The following is a 21,233-nucleotide window of genomic DNA, read 5'->3' on the forward strand; positions in this document are numbered from 1 at the left end:
CTGGTGACGATGATGCTGCTGGTGACGATGATGCTGCTGATGACGATGATGCTGCTGGTGACGATGCTGCTGCTGGTGCAGATTACCCCTAAGACAGATCCTCCTGACGTTGATGCAGCTGCTTGACATTTCTACACAATCTTCTTGGTTCTTTCGGTAAAGTCACGTAGAAGGGAAATAATAAAAATCAAACATTATAAAATACTTTACCAAAAGAACCAAGAAGATGAATCCCTGAAGTCACGAAAGCTTTAAATCGAAATATTACTACTCTACTGATGCTACTGCTGATGATGATGCTGCTGCTGATTATGCTTTGACTGATTCTGCTGATGTGGCCGCTGATTCTGCTGCTGCTGCTGCCTGACACTCCTCTACTTTTTTTCGATTTAAAGCTTCTTTCGTGACTGCAGGGATTCATCTTCTTGGTTCTTTCGGTAAAGTCACGTAGAAGGGAAGTAATAAAATAATAAAAATAAAACATCATAAAATTTCGATGTAAAGCTTCTTTCGTGACTGCAGGGATTCATCTTCTTGGTTCTTTCGGTAAAGTCACGTAGAATGGAAATAATAAAATAATAAAAATAAAACATAATACAACAATTCTCACGACGTTTCGGCCACAACGCAAGCAGCCGTCCTCAGGTGAAGACCAGGTCTGTCGGGGAGACAGCGTCTGAATGAAACAACACCACGCTTGGAGCGACAGACCTGGTCTTCACCTGAGGACGGCTGCTTGCGTTGTGGCCGAAACGTCGTGATAATTATTGTATTGTTTTATTTTTATTATTTTATTACTTCCCTTCTACGTGACTTTACCGAAAGAACCAAGAAGATGAGCACAATGACAATAACGATGATGACGACGATGACGACGATGTAGAGACAAACGCTTCGCCTCACCTGACCGACAGCTCGCGACCCAGTCCCGACTTGCGCTCGCTCTCGCTCAGGATCTCCGCCACTGTGGGCAAGGCCTCCTTCAGAAGGGCAGGGCTCAGGGCATGCAGGGCACCGAGAGAGGCCACGGGCTGCACAGACATGCCCTCCCTCAAAAACTCACTGTGGGCACACGGACAAAAGGGGCACACGGGATACGGGAGGAAAACAACATTTCAAGACGTCCATCAAAGCCGTTACCATTCCGGATGATGCACGCGTACATCACCAGTTTTATAGACTCACACAGAGACCCATAGACTCGCACAGAGACCCATAGACTCACGCAGAGAGCCATAGACTCACGCAGAGACCCATAGACTCACACAGAGACCCATAGACTCACACAGAGAGCCATAGACTCACGCAGAGACCCATAGACTCACACAGAGACCCACACTTACACAGAGACCCATAGACTCACGCAGAGACCCATAGACTCACGCAGAGACCCATATACTCACGCAGAGACCCATAGACTCACGCAGAGACCCATATACTCACACAGAGACCCATATACTCACGCAGAGACCCATAGACTCACGCAGAGACCCATAGACTCACGCAGAGACCCATAGACTCACGCAGAGACCCATAGACTCACGCAGAGACCCAGACTTACACAGAGACCCATAGACTCACACAGAGACACATAGACTCACACAGAGACCCATAGACTCACACAGAGACCCATAGACTCACACAGAGACCCATAGACTCACACAGAGACCCATAGACTCACACAGAGACCCATAGACTCACGCAGAGACCCAGACTCACACAGAGACCCACAGACTCACACAGAGACCCATAGACTCACACAAAGACCCAGACTTACACAGAGACCCATAGACTCACACAGAGACACATAGACTCACACAGAGACCCAAAGACTCACACAGAGACCCATAGACTCACGCAGAGACCCAGACTCACACAGAGACCCACAGACTCACACAGAGACCCATAGACTTACACAGAGACCCATAGACTCACACAGAGACCCACAGACTCACACAGAGACCCACAGACTTACACAGAGACCCATAGACTCACACAGAGACCCATAGACTCACACAGAGACCCATAGACTCACACAGAGAGCCATAGACTCACGCAGAGACCCAGACTCACACAGAGACCCACAGACTCACACAGAGACCCATAGACTTACACAGAGACCCATAGACTCACACAGAGACCCAGAGACTCACACAGAGACCCATAGATCTGCCCTGGCAGTCTCCCTCAATTTGCTCTGAAGATGTCATCCTAGCAGCTGTTCCTCCTACAGACACCATCTCGTGAAGTGAATTGAGTTCCTGAAGAAGCTCCCAGGCACGTGGAGCGAAACGTTTGACATCGCGCCAAACAACTCGGAGCAGCGGAAACACAGCAGCAGAACCAACACGGAACCTACAGAGATCCTATAGAGATCCTATAGAGATCCTATAGAGAACCTACAGAGATCCTATAGAAAACCTATAGAGATCCTATAGATAATCTACACAAAACCAACACAGAACCTATAGAGAACCTATAGAGAACCTATAGAGATCCTACAGAGAACCTATAGAGATCCTATAGAGATCCTATAGAGAACCTATAGAGAACCTACAGAGATCCTATAGAGATCCTACAGAGATCCTATAGAGATCCTGTAGAGATCCTATAGAGAACCTGTAGAGATCCTATAGAGAACCTATAGAGAACCTATAGAGAACCTATTGAGATCCTACAGAGAACCTAAAGAGATCCTATAGAGATCCTATAGAGAACCTATAGAGATCCTATAGAGAACCTACAGAGATTCTATAGAGATCCTATAGAGAACCTATAGAGAACCTACAGATAACCTATAGAGATCCTATAGAGAACCTACAGAGATCCTATAGAGATCCTATAGAGAACCTACAGAGATCCTAGTGATCCTATAGAGAACCCACACAGAACCCACACACCACCCACACAGTATTGTGGGGTTGTGGGGTTTTTTCCAGAGAAAAATACACAAAAGACAAAGATCCGCCATGTAGCCTGAACAGCCTGTTGGGGCAAGTGCTGTTAGCGAGCAGCACCTGTGAAGGCCGGCACGGCAGAAGGGGCGAGTGGCCCACACCAAATGTTTACACACCGCACCAGCTACAACTCAATTGAGGCCCCAGTCGACCTGTATCAGAGGTCGCAACCGGGTACCCGATACCCGTACCCTACCCGATACCCGGCTACCCGTACCCGGCCGGGAACGGGTAGCCGTTTGCGAGCCTGGTGCGGCCGGGTACGGGTACGGGTAGACCGTGAGTCACTGGCGAGTCACCGTTTGTCACTCATTTCCCAACGTCTTGTCTCTTCTCACAATTCAAGTTCCTAGAATCAACCCACCCGCGCCTGCAACATGGCTTCATCCCAGAGGTCGCAATCGGGTACCCGTACCCGTACCCTAGCCGATACCCGGGTACGGGTAGCCGGGTATCGGGTAGGGTACCCGTTTGTGACCCTGGTGCGGCCGGGTACGGGTAAGGAATCAAAACCCGTTTGCGACCTCTGACCTGTTGGCAAGTGGAACTTCTTTCGCGCCGTACAGAGCCAAGCGTGCTAATTGGAAGACCAAGGGGATGGGCCCAGGACCACCGCTTCAGATTACACTGGTCAACACACTTTTTCTGGCATAAGGTATTCCAACGGTTTCAATGTAATTTTGGGGGGTGCTGATTCCAAATCTGGCATCAGTTTTTGTCTATCGCATCAGGTTTTTGAGATATCAAATATTGCATTTTCAATAAAAACTGCGGAAGAAAAATCTTAAATAAATGTGGATATCTACATAAAATGATATTATAAACACACTATCCTAAAAATACAGCACCGTATTTCAACACTAAAGCAGTCACTGACTCGCAACAACTTGCAATCATAAGTGACAGAGTTAATTTCGGGTAAAATCAATGAAAATGGGGTATGCCGATAGCATAAAAATGAGATGTGATAGAGCAAATCTGAGATCAGATTTGGAATCGGCACCCTGAAATTAGTCTAGAACAGCTGCAAAAGTCCAGGCCAGATTTTTTTTCTTTTTTTGTTGTTGACCAGTATAATCAACGTGTTTGGGTGAGATCGCGTTATTTATAAATGTGTCGTAACCCTCCACCACCCGACACGGCCAATCATCAACAAAAGTGTCACGTTGACAAAAGACAAAATAATAGCCGCAACATTTACAACTAAAACATAATGAGTACGACGATGATGCTGGATGCAATTACCAGCGAATTACCAGCGAATTACCAGCGAATTACCAGCGAAACGTCGTACAACTAAAACATAGTATATGTTGTCGTCACAGGCGTCGGTGGACCAAAACCCGGGGTATCGAACTCGGCTCGCCTGGTTTGTAGAGCAGCGCGCAAACCGCTGCGTCGGTGAAACTTGTACGTGAAGGGGTTACAATTTGACGAGTTGAATTAACACGGAGTGTAAACACATTCGATTGGCCATGATCTGTGGATGATTTGGGTTCCCACCAGCAGTGATTTAATTGTGTATGCATGGACGTGCACAAGTCGTGTTAATGCACGGATGCATTAGTAACTAATTCTGTCTCGAGTCTACACACACACTCTCTCTCTTGCTCCCCCCCATATCTCACACACAAAAAACAAACAAAGACAAAGATCCCCCGTATCGCCTTTTAACACTGTTGGGGCAAGTGCTGTTAGCGAGCACCTATGAAGGCCGGCACGGTACACGAGGGGGTGGGTGGCCAGCACCACGCCCGACCTCCTTTGTCTCCCCAGTAGCGATGTTTAGACACCGCACCAGGTACACATTTAAGGCCGAATCGACCTAGGGGAGGCCCAACAGCGGCAGCGCAGTGGTTAGCGCGCTGCACTGAGAACTCAATAACGGTGACGAATACTTGAACCAATCCTGGGCCTCCGCTAGGTCGACTCAGCCTCAAGCGAGTACCTGGGGTGCAGTGTGTAAGCATTGGCACTTGGGAGACAAAGGCGGCCGGGCGTGGTGGTGGTGGTCGTGGACACCCACCCCATCGTGTGCCACAGTGGTGGCCTTCATAGGTGGTGAAACTTTGTCTCTATCCAGTAAAACCTTGGATTGCGAGTAACTCGGTCTGCGAGCGTTTTGCAAGACGAGCAAATTTTTTTTAAATATTAATTTGATAAACGAGCGAGGTCTTGCAACACGAGTAGCACGTGCATACGCTTTGTCTGCCGATTGTCACGTGATCACAGCTGATATACGAGTGTGCTTTGGATTACAATCACGTTTCCGGAACGAATCATGCTCGCAATCCAAGGTTTTATTTTTCGATTTAAAGCTTTCGTGCATTTCCCATAAATATGCTAAATTCCTCTTGATATGCAAATTCCTTTGTCAAGGCGCTCTTCCCCCTCCAACCCAGCAGCTTAAATATACGCTTCCAAGCCTGGTGGTGTTTCATTCAGACGCTGTCTTTCCGACAGACCTGTTCTTCACCTGAGGACGGCTGCTTGCGTTGTGGCCGAAGCGTCGTGAGAATTAGTTGATTATTTTTATTATTTTATTATTTCCCTTCTACGTGACTTCACCGAAAGAACCAAGAAGACGAATCCAAGGTTTCACTGTACATGTATTCGAGTGCTTATGCGTTGTGTATCTGCGTCCTCGTGTGTGTGCGAGACTGCCGTATTGTAATTGAAAATATGTGGAAGTGTGTATGTGTGTATATGTGTGCGTACGAGTGTGTGTACAGATGTATATATAGTGGGGAGCGGCGGTGTAGCGGTTAGCGCGCTGCGCTACAAACCCGGCGACCCGAGATCGATTCCCGCTCACGGCCAACACCAGTGACGATTATCTGAACTGGTCATGGGCCTCCCCTAGGTCGACTCAGCCTCAAATAAGTACCTGGTGCGGTGTGTAAACATCGCCACTGGAGAGACAAAGGCGGCCGGGCGTGGTGCTGGCCACCCACCCCCTCGTGTGCCGTGCCGGCCTTCATAGGTGCTACTCGCTAACAGCACTTGCCCCTACAGTCTGTTACGGCTATACGAGGGATCTTTAGTCTTTTTGTTGTACGGATCTCTAAATCTGAGTACGTCTGTGTAAGCGTGTGGGCATAGCGGAGAAGTCCTGTTGGTCCCTCGCGAGATTGAGTGGGTCGTGTACGTGCGTGAGTGCATACACAAACACAGACACGTTTACACGCTGAACTTCTTTCGCATCGTACATAGCCAACCGTGCTAATTGGAGGTGCGCTATGTCTCAGTGTTTATAGGTATTCATACGAGATAAGCCACAACACGTTGAGCTATCGTTTGTGAGTGCCCAGGTCGCCACTGACAAAGAGCTACACAGCTCAATGGGGGCCTATACCTGGTGAAAATAAAAAATAAATTGTTGAGTTTTTAGTTGGCGCTAACCAGAGGTCGCAAACGGGTTTTGATTCCTTACCCCCCGTACCCGGCCGCACCAGGGTCGAAAACGGGTACCCGTACCCTACCTGATACCCGGCTACCCGTACCCGGCCGGGTATCGGGGAGGGTACGGCGACGGGTACCTGATTGCGACCTCTGGGATGAAGCCACGTTGCAGGCGCGGGTGGGTTGATTCTAAGAACTTGAATTGTGAGAAGAGACAAGACGTTGGGAAATGAGTGACAAACGGTGACTCACCAGTGACTCACGGCCTACCCGTACTCGGGCCCCACCAGGGTCGCAAACGGGTACCCTACCCGTATCCGGCCGGGTACGGGTAGCCGGGTATCGGGTAGGGTACGGGTATCGGGTACCCGGTTGCGACCTCTGGCGCTAACCATACCACCCCCTCGTGTGCCGTGCCGACCTTCATAGCCGCCGCTTTCGCTTTAAAGAACTTGCCGCAGCTGTCTGTTGAAGGCTATATGGGGGATCTGTGCGTGTACTAGCGCGGGTCTATGTACTAATGGGGAGCCGTAGTGTAGCGGTCAGCACGCTGCGTTACGAACCCGGCGACCCGAGTTCGATTCCCGCTCACGGCCAAAACCAGAGGCGATGATCGGAACCGGTCCTGGGCCTCCCCTAGGTCGACTCAGCCTCCAACGAGTACCGGGTGCGGTGCGTAAACGTCGCCACTAGGGAGACAAAGGCGGCCGGGCGTGGTGCTGGCCACCCACCCCCTCGTGTGCCACAGTGCCGGCCTTCATAGGTGCTGCTCGCTAACAGCACTTGCCCCAACAGGCTGTTCAGACTACATGGGGGATCTTTGTCTACGTGTGTGCACGAGTGTGAGCGTAGCAGAGTTAGAGTGTTGGCCCCCGCGGGGGAGAGAGGGGGGGCTGGGGGCGAGGGGGGGGGGGGCTGGGGGCGGGGGGGAGAGGCGGGGGGGGGAGCTGTGTGCGGCCCACAGAACACGTCTTCCGTCATCACCGCACATCCACTCCCCCCCCCTCCCCGAGCACCCTCGGACAAAGCCCGTCGACATTGGGACGTCACATCGACAACTCCCGTACATTGATAAGTACACGCCGATACGTTGCACGTACGCAGAGATATTCACACGAGTATACACACACACACACACACAGAGCGCAAGGCATGTCTACACAGCAGAGGTCGCCAACGGGTTTTGATTCCTTACCCGTACCCATACCCGTACCCGGCCGCACCAGGGTGGCAAACGGGTACCCGTACCCGTACCTGGCCGGGTACGGGTAGCCGGGTATCGGGTAGGGTACGGGTATCGGGTACCCGGTTGCGAACTCTGCTACACAGGGACACACAGACAACTCCCGTACGTATTTACGTACACGCAGATACAACAACCGTCATTCGCCACTCAGTGGCGGTGACGTCACCACGACGCTTGTGCCAGGCCACGTGCACGTTGAGGCCACGTGAAGTGTCGAACGCCCGCTGGCAGGAGGTCACGGGGCAGACCCAGGTGGTGCCACGGGTCGACTGACTGAGATGACCGAGATGACTGGCTGATGCACCAGATACATTGCATGTACACACAGACATATTCACACGAGTATATATCAGAGGTGGGACAAAGTCATTGTTATGCAAGTCCAAGTCGAGTCGCAAGTCATCAAATTCATGACTCGAGTCTGACTCGAGTCCAAGTCACATGACTCGAGTCCACATCTCATAGGTGGGACAAAGTCATTGTTATGCAAGTCCAAGTCGAGTCGCAAGTCATCAAATTCATGACTCGAGTCTGACTCGAGTCCAAGTCACATGACTCGAGTCCACATCTCATAGGTGGGACAAAGTCATTGTTATGCAAGTCCAAGTCGAGTCGCAAGTCATCAAATTCATGACTCGAGTCTGACTCGAGTCCAAGTCACATGACTCGAGTCCACATCTCATAGGTGGGACAAAGTCATTGTTATGCAAGTCCAAGTCGAGTCGCAAGTCATCAAATTCATGACTCGAGTCTGACTCGAGTCCAAGTCACATGACTCGAGTCCACATCTCATAGGTGGGACAAAGTCATTGTTATGCAAGTCCAAGTCGAGTCGCAAGTCATCAAATTCATGACTCGAGTCTGACTCGAGTCCAAGTCACATGACTCGAGTCCACATCTCATAGGTGGGACAAAGTCATTGTTATGCAAGTCCAAGTCGAGTCGCAAGTCATCAAATTCATGACTCGAGTCTGACTCGAGTCCAAGTCACATGACTCGAGTCCACACCTCTGGTATATATACACACACACACAGAGCACCCTCGCACATATACGTACAGATGTCTGCAGGCAAGTAAATACATTGCATGTACAGATAGAGACACTACTATACACTACATACCAGAGGTGTGGACTCGAGTCATGTGACTTGGACTCGAGTCAGACTCGAGTCATGAATTTGATGACTTGCGACTCGACTTGGACTTGCATAACAATGACTTTGTCCCACCTCTGGTATATATATACAAAAGACAAAGATCCCCCGTATGGCCTTAACAGGCTGTTGGGGCAAGTGCTGTTGGCGGGCACCTATGAAGGCCGGAACGGCACACGAGGGGGTGGGTGGCCAGCACCACGCCCGACCGCCTTTGTCTCCCCAGTGGCGATGTTCACTACGCACTGTACTAAGTACTCATTTGAGGCCGAGTCTACCAAATTTGACGTATTCCAAAGCGGTCGTATACCGAGGTACAACTGTACAACGATCTACAACTAGCCCAACCGGCGAAGGATATCCATTGTAATTTATATGCATTCATTAATCCCCCCCCTCGCCTTCGCACAAGAAGGGCTCACAAGTGAAGTCGTCACATCTACCCCTCTATCTGAGGAACGAAACAGGAGGATGTTTTCACAAATCTGGCTGTCCGCCTAATGAAGCTGCTTGTAATTACTGGCGAAACGTCGTACTGGGATTGTAAATGTTGTGGCTTGGCTCTCCGACACACAACCGGTGTGCTGTACTAATATACTACACTATACACTACTATACCCCTACACAACTATACACTACTCTATACACTACTATACCCCTACACTACTATACACTACACTATACACTACTATACCACTACACTACTATACACTACTCTATACACTACTATATCACTACACTACTATACACTACACTATACACTAGTGCTGTACTAGTACACCACACTATACACTACTATAACCCTACACTACTATACACTATATATTACTATACCACTACACTACTATACACTACACTAGACACTACACTACTATACACTACACTATACACTACTATACCACTACGCTACTATACACTACTATACACTAGTGCTGTACTAGTACACTTCACTATACACTACTATACCCCTACACTACTATACACTACATTGAACACTACTATACACTACACTACTATACACTACACTATACACTACACTATACACTACTATACACTACTATACACTACACTATACAATACACACTGGTGCTGTACTAGTCATGAATTGGCCACGTTCTGTTTCCGTGACAACCCTTACTAGTTGTCTGTGTCGGGTGGTGGAGGGTTTAACGACACACTTATACATTTACGCGATCTAACCCAAAAAAAACCTCTATTGTGGATGATATTGGTCGCGAAAGCCTCCGACGTGTTAAACTGATGACCAGATTTGCCACGACCTGTCCCACAACACAAACATTGTCTCTCTCTCTCTCTCCTGGGTTCATTGAAACCCACGTATAGTTGGTCATCGATCATCCGGCTGCTACTTCCAACATTGCACCGGACGATCGCTGCAAAGTATGATCTGTGTTTTGATTTAGTTGCGCTGATCTTAAAGGTGCATTGAAAAATGTTGATACTCCGACTGATGCTCCTGCTGTTGTGGAGTGACTCATGCAGCCAGCTATGGCTGTAGGGTTTTGGTAGTACATGTTGTTTACGTCGTTTATTGTGAAAATTCGGTCACGGTTCCTATGATCACTGTTTCATTGCTTTTATGGCTTTATTTTGGTGATTTTCGAAAAGTTTTTTGGTTTGGCCATGTTTGTTTGTTGTAGTACAGAGTTAGACTGATGGCCTTAATCTAAGTTGTCTTGTGGTTGTTGTTGTTGTTGTTTGACTTGCATCCCACTGGGATATTTGCACACAGCGTTGGTGTACGGTGCTTTTTCTGCAATATTTTGCTGTCTTTTCTTGGATTTTCTGTTTGCACTCAGTCACATATTCACTTTAAGATGTTTTCTTGTTCATGTTTTTGTTTTCTGTTTGTTGCGGTTGCACCCGATTCAAGAGCCGAATGGCTCACAGGGCTATACGTAATACATGAACTTGAAAGACGGTGCCGGGCGCAGTGGCGGAGCCAGAATTTTCAGGTAAGGGGGGCGGGGGAAACCCCTCCAGCAATGAAAAATGACAGAGGAGTTGTTATTAAGGATTTGTCCCTTGCTTTCTATTCGACGCGTTGTGTGATCGGCATCGTGCTCACTTAAGGTGAATGCCTTCAGGGAAGTCGTGTGCTGTAGACACAACTGCGCACGATTATGTGAGTCACTTATAACCGCTTTGCCGTTACTTATTGCCAATTATGGACTCAGACTTTTGTCCTATCATCTCATAGAGTCCCTGGAACGTAATAATATGCTACACAGTGGCACTGGGAGTCGCAAAATGCCGATTTATCTCCATGTATATAAAAGGGAACGTTGTGATTATGTGTGTCTGTTCAAAATGTTTAGCGTACTTCCCGACATGCAACAAACTTGACATTTGCCATGTGGGTACTTTACAGACTGTACACAAAATGCACAAATTATAAAAATACACTTTTTTGGGGGAGGGGGGGGGAGCTCAATAATGCAAACATTTTTTGCACGGCAAGTGAGCTGTGACGTCAAATCTGTCACGTGACCCGCGCATGTGGAAGCGTAACGCATTGTAGTGTCGTGCTTAGCGCTACGCTGCGCTACGAACCCGGCGACCCGAGTTCGATTCCCGCTCACGGCCACCACCGGTGACGATTATTTGAACCGGTTCTGGGCCTCCCCTAGGTCGACTCAGCCTCAAACGAGTAACTGGTGTGTTGTGTGTGAACATCGCCACTGGGGAGACAAAGGCGGCCGGGCGTGCTGGATCCAAGTCAGAGGTCGCAACCGGGTACCCGATACCCGTACCCTACCCGATACCCGGCTACGGGTAGCCATTTGCGACCCTGGTGCGGCCGGGTACGGGTACGGGTAGGCCGTGAGTCACTGGTGAGTCACCGTTAGTCACTCACTTCGGCTAGGGTACGGGTAGGGAATGGGTACCCGTACCCGGCCGGGTACGGGTAAGGAATCAAAACCCGTTTGCGACCTCTGATCCAAGTCCCGGGCGAAGCCGGGTAGCACAGCTAGTTACTAATAAACTCCAATGGTCCGATCGAAATTAGAGATTTCGATCGGATCATTGGGGGGGGGGGGGGGGCACGTGCCACCCCCCCCCCCTCCCCACTGGCTCCACCACTGGTCTGGCGATCGGGACGGTGCGTGTGACGAAAAGAGTATCTCCGCTTGATTTCGTTGTTAAATATTATACACAGAACAGTATACACTACATACAACTTACACAATGAAAATGCTGCACGTGTATATATATACATCAGCCAGTGCAGAGTCTTTGAGATTGAAGTGGTAAGTACGGTACAGTGAATACGGTAACTTCTTAAAGATATTTCTTCGTCTAATTTGTATGTTTATCTATGCCAATTGCACATAATAAACACATTTAAAACACAAAAATCACATAACACCTACATACATTGTCACACACAAAAAGCAGCTATTTTAAATCATGATGATGTCGATATTATGCGGCAATTTTGAAAATCCGGCGCCCCCCCCCCCGCACCCGCCGGGTAATGATACATAATCGATAATCGACTATAATTCGTCGCTAAACCTCACCACCCACATGCCGCATGACGCGCGCAACACAAGTCCGTACGTTCTGCGAGCAGCGCTCACGATCCACTGGAGTGGAGCCAGAAAAACACGAGAACGCGGCTTTTTGGTGGCTTGGAAGAGGCGAGACTAAAAAATTAACCCGTAAAAACAAAGTTTTTCACTATAAATCCTTTATATGCGTGGCGGCTAGAGTCCACTCGTCCTCTGGCTTGAGATGGCTGCCACCTATGGGTCAGATGATTGCCTGCCACCATTAAGCAATTGGTAATTAAATATAATTTATTTTTGTCCTAAAAAGTGTCACATTTTGGAAAAATTTTCACTAAAAGTAATTGTCACGCACAACGAGGCTGTGTGCAAAATGTCAGCTCGATTGGATCACGGGAAGTGGGTTAAAAAACGACCGAAAGATTTGCACGGTCGTAAGCAAGCAAGCAAGCAAGTGAACTTAATATAAAGGATTTAAAAATAAAATTGCACCAACGCCGAACGTTACGGTTGATCGTCGCGAAATTATTAAATAAGGAAACGGAATGTCACAGCGAATGAGACGCGCAAAAAGCACGAAACGGACCTGTCAATTATTTCACGATGTTGCTTTTGCTTTTTCTCTTTCCTTCCCCCTGCTGTAAAAGCGGTCACTGGATCTCCTAGGGCCAAATGAAATATTTCACATCGCTTGAGTAGAAATTACGCCAGGAGCCTTACATTTACATTTTTATACATTCATAATTAATATTACTAGTGCTTCTACGAGCGCCATCATCGTCATTGTCTTGCCACCGTCAAACGCGCGCGTGCGTGCGCGTCCGTTTCAGGCGATGGGGCGGGCGGGGGGGGGGTAAGTTAGTGTTTACCAAGGTGGCAATTTCAGTTTAAAGATCGCAAAGGGATTTTGCTCGATAAAGCCTCCGTTATTTTTACAAGACAAATTTAAAAAGTTTCTCCCCACGTTATATACCGACGAAAACGGAAGGGGGCTACGTTCGCGCCCGCGTGGATCATGGCGATTTAGCCTTTTCTGTTTTCGTTTACCGAGTACGCGAAGAAATGAAAGCGCGGGTTGGAAATATTCGCGAAGGCAAGGCGCGGAACAAACATGTTTCCTAGCATTATTTTTAAGGTGCATTTCTTGTTGGTCGGTAAATTTCCCAACGTGTATGTACAGATGCAGGCTTTGTTCTCCCACCCCGAATTCGCGCCCTTAACCGGCGCGTCGCGTCACCGAGGACCGAGCGTCCGCCCCCGATCGCTCTCTCAGAGCGGCGGCGAGCCTCCCGCGGCCAAGTTTACGGAGGTTCTAAACGGAGAGACGGTACTGGTTGTACAATTTATACCATCTTCCAGATTCGTCCTCGAACGTAATGAATAAAAACCTTCTGCCCCGCCACGCTCGCGTTTACGGCTCCGTGCGTTTGCCCGGCGCGGCTCCATCTCCTCTTCCTCCCCCCCGCCGCCTCGTCGCCCATGAGCGAACGTCTTTCCAACGTCGACGGCAAAACATGTTTTTTTAATGTTTGCGATGGTCACAAGAACACACCCCATCCCCCACCACCCCCCCCCGTCTAGCCGCCCGACACGAAAGGGGCAGGTATCAACCCGTGCACACTTGGAAGGTAATGTTTGCTGTCAGCTTGTCGCATGCGATCATACGCCTTGTTTGACAATTACTGGAAACCAGCGATGTGCATCCATCAATTTGTGTAGCGACAAAAAAAATATTGGAAAATAAATAAACAATAAGCGCGCAAACGGTGGGGGGGGGGGGGTTAAAGGGGGGGTGGATAAAAGACGCACGGACGCGCGCCGTTTTGCCGTTTGGCCCAAAGAAGCACAGCGGAGGTTTTTGTTGAAAGTGGGTGACTTGTCATTTACAAATCCGATGGAAATATCGCTCAAGTCCGAGCCAAGGGTTTTCATCCGATGGACTGAGGTCACTCGGTTCGCGTCGCGAATTAAAAAGCGGCCGCCGCATTCGACCGTCGGCCCTTGGCCCGCGAACGCTAATCCCGAGATTGAATTTACTCTTTTAGAATAATAACAACAACAATAAAAAGCTTCCCGTGAAAACATTTAAATGCCATCGCGAGGCGCGAATTCAAGCCCAAGGAGATTTAATAAAACGTGAAATTCGGTTTGAAAATTAAAACAGCCGGCTTTATCTGCCACATGAACACAACCTAACCCCAAGCGCAACCAACGTGTCAAAAAAACAAAACTACTTCTCTCACTTTCGAGTTATTTCTGCGGCGAAAATTGGAACGCGAGCCCCCCAGTGTGGCACCGGGCAAAAAGCCACGACGCTTGGCTACAAATCGCCGCCAATCTTTGTGGGCGCGGTCGATCGTGAGCAACTTTTACGACGTCGGGTACAACTTGAGACGCCGCAGACACCTGTTGAATGGAACGAGGCGAGGGCCAAACATTTTCTGCCGACCCCCGACGTTGTTTTGCGAGCGAAAATCTCACGCAACCTTCTCGGTCGGACGCGCGCAACGGCCCCGCTTGTGCCCGTGACGACACCCCGCGACGCCACGTGACCACTGGGGAAGGGGAGGGGGGTGGGGCGGCACGAACCGCCGCTAAAAAGTTAGAGGACAACTCGCTCGACATTTTGTCAGAGTCGGTCGACGAAGATGAAAGGAGCGATCGGTTGATCGACGGGCGGGGAGCACGACTGGCAAGTTCGTGGTGTAGGGGGAGGGGCGGGCTCGCACATAATGGGCTGCGTCGGAGACACTGAGACCGGAGTGGCTAAGATCACGGGGCCTTCAAAAGTACCGCTGCCGAGGATTAAACCGTGTCGACGCGCGCGTCACGGCGTTTGCGACTTCGCGGACCCCGCGAGCCCGAGGCAAAAAAACGAAACGCGGTGGAGATCGGCTCACGGCTTCGTGGTCGAACTAAAATGATGTTCAACGAATTGTTTGATTTCTACCAGGTGTAAGACCCCCCCCCCCCCCCCACCGAGCTACGTAGAATTTTTTTTCAGGTCAGAAGCGACCCGGCCACCGCAAACGAGGGCGGCGCAACGAAGTTGGTGGCTTATCGCCGTGCGGAAACTTAAGGCTCCGAATGCGCGACGTCGATTCTTGATGTGGAGGGGTACAAAACGGAGGTCAATCCACAGCTGGATGAAGGAACTCTTCCCCCTGCTGTGTAGGCCACGGGTTGTCGTTTGATCACACTTCACCATGTCGGTGAGTGCGACTTTGCAGAAGAGTTGGAGGTGGCCCAGCGCCGCTTCTGGTGTCACTCACAACGGACGGCAGCCGTGGCCGGCAATCCCAGCCAGGTTTTGCCGGGTCAGTAGCGCGGCGCGCTAACCGCTGCACCGCCACTCCCCTACGGTTTACTTGAACACGGCTAAATCGTCAACACGCGGGATGACCGATACACGGAGGGGGGAAACAACTCGTGACGTTGAAATGTATAGCGGACAAATACTCTAAAACGCATGTTTCTTGGTCTCGCTGAAGCACGTCATTCAGGAGACGCTGGCTCCCCGGCCACAGGAATGTGGAATTTCCACCATCGGAATGGTACACGGGAGGGGGAAACAACTCTGAGCAGAGCATTGAAGCAGTCTCAAGTCAAAACACTGGTCGTGATGTTTGGTCTCCAAGACACGGACCCTGAGAGCCAGTCTAAACTCAAGACACAGATCCTAAAACCCGGTCTAAACTCAAGACACAGATCCTAAAACCCGGTCTAAACTCAAGACACAGATCCTAAAACACGGTCTAAACTCAAGACACAGATCCTATAACCCGGTCTAAACTCAAGACACAGATCCTAAAACACGGTCTAAACTCAAGACACAGATCCTAAAACACGGTCTAAACTCAAGACACAGATCCTAAAACACGGTCTAAACTCAAGACACAGATCCTAAAACACAGTCTAAACTCAAGACACAGATCCTAAAACACAGTCTAAACTCAAGACACAGATCCTAAAACACGGTCTAAACTCAAGACACAGATCCTAAAACACGGTCTAAACTCAAAACACAGATACTAAAACCCAGTCTAAACTCAAGACACAAATACTAAAACCTGGTCTCAAGACACAGATCCTAAAACACGGTTTAAACTCAAGACAGAGATCCTAAAACCGGTCTAAACTCAAGACACAGACACTAAAACCCAGTCTAAACTCAAGACACAGATACTAAAACCTGGTCTCAAGACACAGATCCTAAAACACGGTTTAAACTCAAGACAGAGATCCTAAAACCGGTCTAAACTCAAGACACAGACACTAAAACCCAGTCTAAACTCAAGACACAGATCCTAAAACACGGTATAAACTCAAGACACAGATCCTAAAACCCGGTCTAAACTCAAGACACAGATGCTAAAATACGGTCTAAACTCAAGACACAGATCCTAAAACCGAGTCTAAACTCAAGACACAGATCCTAAAACACAGTCTAAACTCAAGACACAGATCCTAAAACACAGTCTAAACTCAAGACACAGATCCTAAAACACGGTCTAAAACTCAAGACACAGATCCTAAAACACGGTCTAAACTCAAGACACAGATCCTAAAACACAGTCTAAACTCAAGACACAGATCCTAAAACACGGTCTAAAACTCAAGACACAGATCCTAAAACACGGTCTAAAACTCAAGACACAGATCCTAAAACACAGTCTAAACTCAAGACACAGATCCTAAAACACAGTCTAAACTCAAGACACAGATCCTAAAACACGGTCTAAACTCAAGACACAGATCCTAAAACACAGTCTAAACTCAAGACACAGATCCTAAAACACAGTCTAAACTCAAGACACAGATCCTAAAACACGGTCTAAAACTCAAGACACAGATCCTAAAACACGGTCTAAACTCAAGACACAGATCCTAAAACCCGGTTTAAACTCAAGACACAGATCCTGAAACACGGTCTAAACTCAAGACACATCCTAAAACCCTGTCTAAACTCAAGACACAGATCCTAAAACCCTGTCTAAACTCAAGACTCAGATCCTAAAACACGGTCTAAACTCAAGACACAGATCCTGAAACACGGTCTAAACTCAAGACACAGATCCTGAAACCTGGTCTCAAGACACACGTATACTTTGGGTAAAAAAAACAGTGATCCTATTTATTTGTTTGCATTCATTTATTTTGCATATCATGTTTATGCTGCCGATGTAGTTGCGAGTTTTTGGACGAATTTCAAGTTGGGTTTGAGGCTAAAAATGTAATTGCATTTGTTTGTGATTTTTAATTGAAAATGTGCAGCGAGGGAGCGGAGATGGGATGAGAGGGAGATGGGCAATGAAATGGGATAGCAAGGACAGACACGGATAAAATAGTGAAATTGAGAGATACGGAGAGACACAGAGAGAAAAACACGCTTGCGTAGAGAGAATTACACTCACACATACACACATAGCCACACACAAACACACATAGCCACACACAAACACACAGCCACACACAAACACACACATAGCCACACACAAACACACACATACACACACAGCCACACACATAGCCACACACACACATAGCCACACACAAACACACAGCCACACACAAACACACACATAGCCACACACAAACACACACATACACACACAGCCACACACATAGCCACACACACACATAGCCACACACAAACACACACATACACACACAGCCACACACATACACACACAGCCACACACATACACACACATAGCCACACACACACATAGCCACACACGCACCCACTTGCACATATACGCACACAGATGCACAAAAGTACGCATGCGGTCACACACACACACGTACTTACACAACGAAATACATACGCACCCAATCACATGCACACACACACACACACTTACATGCACAACGAAATACATACGCACCCAATCACATGTACACGCACACACACACTTACTTACACAACGAAATACATACGCACCCAATCACATGCACACACACGCACACACTTACTTACACAACGAAATACATACGCACCCAATCACATGCACACACACACACACACTTACTTACACAACGAAATACATACGCACCCAATCACATGCACACACACACACACACTTACTTACACAACGAAATACATACGCACCCAATCACATGCACACGCACACACACACTTACTTACACAACGAAATACATACGCACCCAATCACATGCACACGCACACACACACTTACTTACACAACGAAATACATACGCACCCAATCACATGCACACACACACTTACATGCACAGAAATGCGCGCACATATAGAAGCACACAAACAGACAAAGGCATCGATTTCCCGTATAGCCTTCACAGACTGTTGGGGCAAGTGCTGTTGGCGAGCACCTATGAAGACCGACACGGCGCGCATGGGGGTGGGTGGCCAGCACCACGCCCGACCACCTTTGTCTCCCTAGCGGCGATATTTACACACCACACCAGCTACTCATTTGAGGCTGAGCTGGCCTAGTGGAGGCCCAGGACCGGTTCAGATAATCGTCACCGGGGTTGGCCGTGAGCGGGAATCGAACTCGGATCGGCGGGTATGTACCGTAGCGCGCTAACCGCAGCACTCCCGCTCCTCACACAGAATATCATACGAATGCACTCACTCGCATGCACACATACATAGCCAAACAGAAACCTACACACGCTCCCGCACACACTCATACACATATATAAAGACGCGCGCACACACAGACATGCACACGGCTAATTTGTACCATGGTAACATTTCTCCCCCAGCTCTTACCCGCTTTCCCACTCATTACGGAGTGCAGTTACTTGACCATACACAAGCCGACACGAATATTCATGAAGCCAGGGATGCTGGTGGCTGTGTGTGTGCGTGCGTGCCAGTGAGTGGGTGCGCGTGTGTGTGCATGTGCAGCGGTTAGCGGTAGTGTTGGGGTTAGCGTCTTGCGCCATGAACCCGGTGACCCGAGTTCGATTCCCACTCATGGCCAACACCTGTGATGGTTATTTGAACCGGTCCTGAGCCTCCCCTAGGTCGACTCAGCCTCACTTGAGTACCTGGTGCGGTGTGTAAACACCGCAACTATAGAGACAAAGGCGGCCGGGCGTGGTGCTGGCCACCCACCCCCTGGTGTGCCGTTGCGGCCTTCATAGGTGCTCGCTAACAGCACTTGCCCCTACAGTCTGTTAAGGCTACACGGGGGATCTTTGTAAGTATTTATGCACGTGCGTGCGTATAGAAACATGTGTGCAAGCTTGTTTGTAAGCGCTCATATATGTGTGCGTGCGTGCAGGCAGCGAGGACTAGTGACACAGTGGTTAGCGCACTGCGCTACGAACGGGCGACCTGCATGAAAAAAGCACATTAGCGCCACAAGGCAAGTCAAGCTGTACTGTGCTCTCCCCTAGGTCGACTCAGCCTTAAACGAAGCTATATTTGTAAAACATTACGTTTGGAAATTTTAATATTTTTTTTTTTTAAATTGATCATTGTCCTTGAATAACCGTGGCCTTATGGGTCGAATGTCAAATATGTAAGGGCTTGTACTCAGTGAGTTTACATGCAAATGAGTGGGTTTACATGAGGGGCTGCTGGGGGCTCTGGGATCCTAGGCAGATAACCCTTGGCGCCAGGCGCTAGGACCCCAGACACTTAAGCCCCTTGGCGCCACCAACGGGGGGGCTGTGTGTGCTCTGTGGGATATCTGGGGGCGCACACAACCCCACCCCTCGTTGGGGACGAGGCATAAAAGGGCAGCTCCCTGGCCGATCGAGGCCAGTCGCAGCTCAAGACCCAAGACCCGCCAGCCAGCCAGCTTAGGACCCTGGACCCCCTCGTCCCGCTTGTCCTTGTAAGGGCCGGGACGCTGTGAGGGCCAGTGGTGGGACTCTGGGACTCCCGGCTCTACGTCCTTGTGAGGGCGAGTTCCGAGGAAGCCAGAGTCCAGTAGTTGTAGCCGGAGGACCCCAGAGAGTAGCCAGAGTAGTGTACCTAGGCTGTGTACCTAGGCTGTGTACCTAGGCTGTGTACCTAGGCTGTGTACCTAGGCTGTGTACCTAGGCTGTGTACCTAGGCTGTGTACCTAGGCTGTGTACCTAGGCTGTGTCGCTAGGCTGTGTACCTAGGCTGTGTACCTAGGCTGTGTACCTAGGCTGTGTACCTAGGCTGTGTACCTAGGCTGTGTACCTAGGCTGTGTACCTAGGCTGTGTACCTAGGCTGTGTGCCTGGGCTGTAACAGAGTATCAGGACTGTTGGAGTGTTGTATTGTAATAAAGAAGTTACCTCTACAAGTGTCTCCGGAACCCATTACACGTGCGAATGAGTGAGTGGGCGTGCGAGTGCCTGTGACTGTGTGTGTGTGCGTGTGTGGCGTAGTGGCGGCACGGTGGTTAGCGTGCTGCACTACAAACCCGGAGAACCTGAGTTCATCTCCCGGCCCCACAGCCAACATCAATGGACAGTGATCACCTAACTCGGTCGTGGGGGACCCCCCCCCCCGACTGATTTAGGAAATGGCGAGACAAACGGAATCCAGGAAAGTCGCTGGCTCACACCGCCCACACCACATGGGTCTTGGCAGGCTTAATAGGTTCCTCGCTAACGGCACTTGCCCTGAGGGGTGGGTGGAAAGAAGAGGTCGCAACCGGGTACCCGATACCTGTACTCCACCCGATACCCGGCTACCCGTACCCAGTCGGGTACGGGTAGCCGTTTGCGACCCTGGTGCGGCCGGGTACGGGTAGGCCGTGAGTCACTGGTGAGTCACCGTTTGTCACTCATTTCGGGTAGGGTACGGGTATGGAACGGGTACACGTACCCGGCCGGGTACGGGTACGGGTATCCATTTGCGACCCTGGTGCGGCCAGGTACGGGTACGGGTAAGGAATCAAAACCCGTTTGCGACCTCTGGTGGCCAGGACCATCAGCTAGCCAACCTTCGTCTCCCCCGTAGCAG

At 49.4% G+C, this 21,233-nt stretch overlaps 1 protein-coding gene across 1 annotated transcript in view; it reads right to left on the reverse strand.

Annotated features, from left to right (window-relative positions):
- Window positions 1-21,233, reverse strand: part of MMS22L (MMS22 like, DNA repair protein) — a 189,657-nt gene that overhangs the window by 5,214 nt on the left and 163,210 nt on the right. Inside the window, exon 25 of the mRNA XM_078880318.1 lies at window positions 904-1,062. Within this exon, the coding sequence (XP_078736444.1) occupies window positions 904-1,062 (159 nt within the window). The remainder of the gene's footprint in view (window positions 1-903; window positions 1,063-21,233) is intronic.

The sequence above is a fragment of the Lampetra fluviatilis genome, chromosome 57 (genome assembly GCF_964198595.1).
Source record: "Lampetra fluviatilis chromosome 57, kcLamFluv1.1, whole genome shotgun sequence".
NCBI lineage: Eukaryota > Metazoa > Chordata > Hyperoartia > Petromyzontiformes > Petromyzontidae > Lampetra > Lampetra fluviatilis.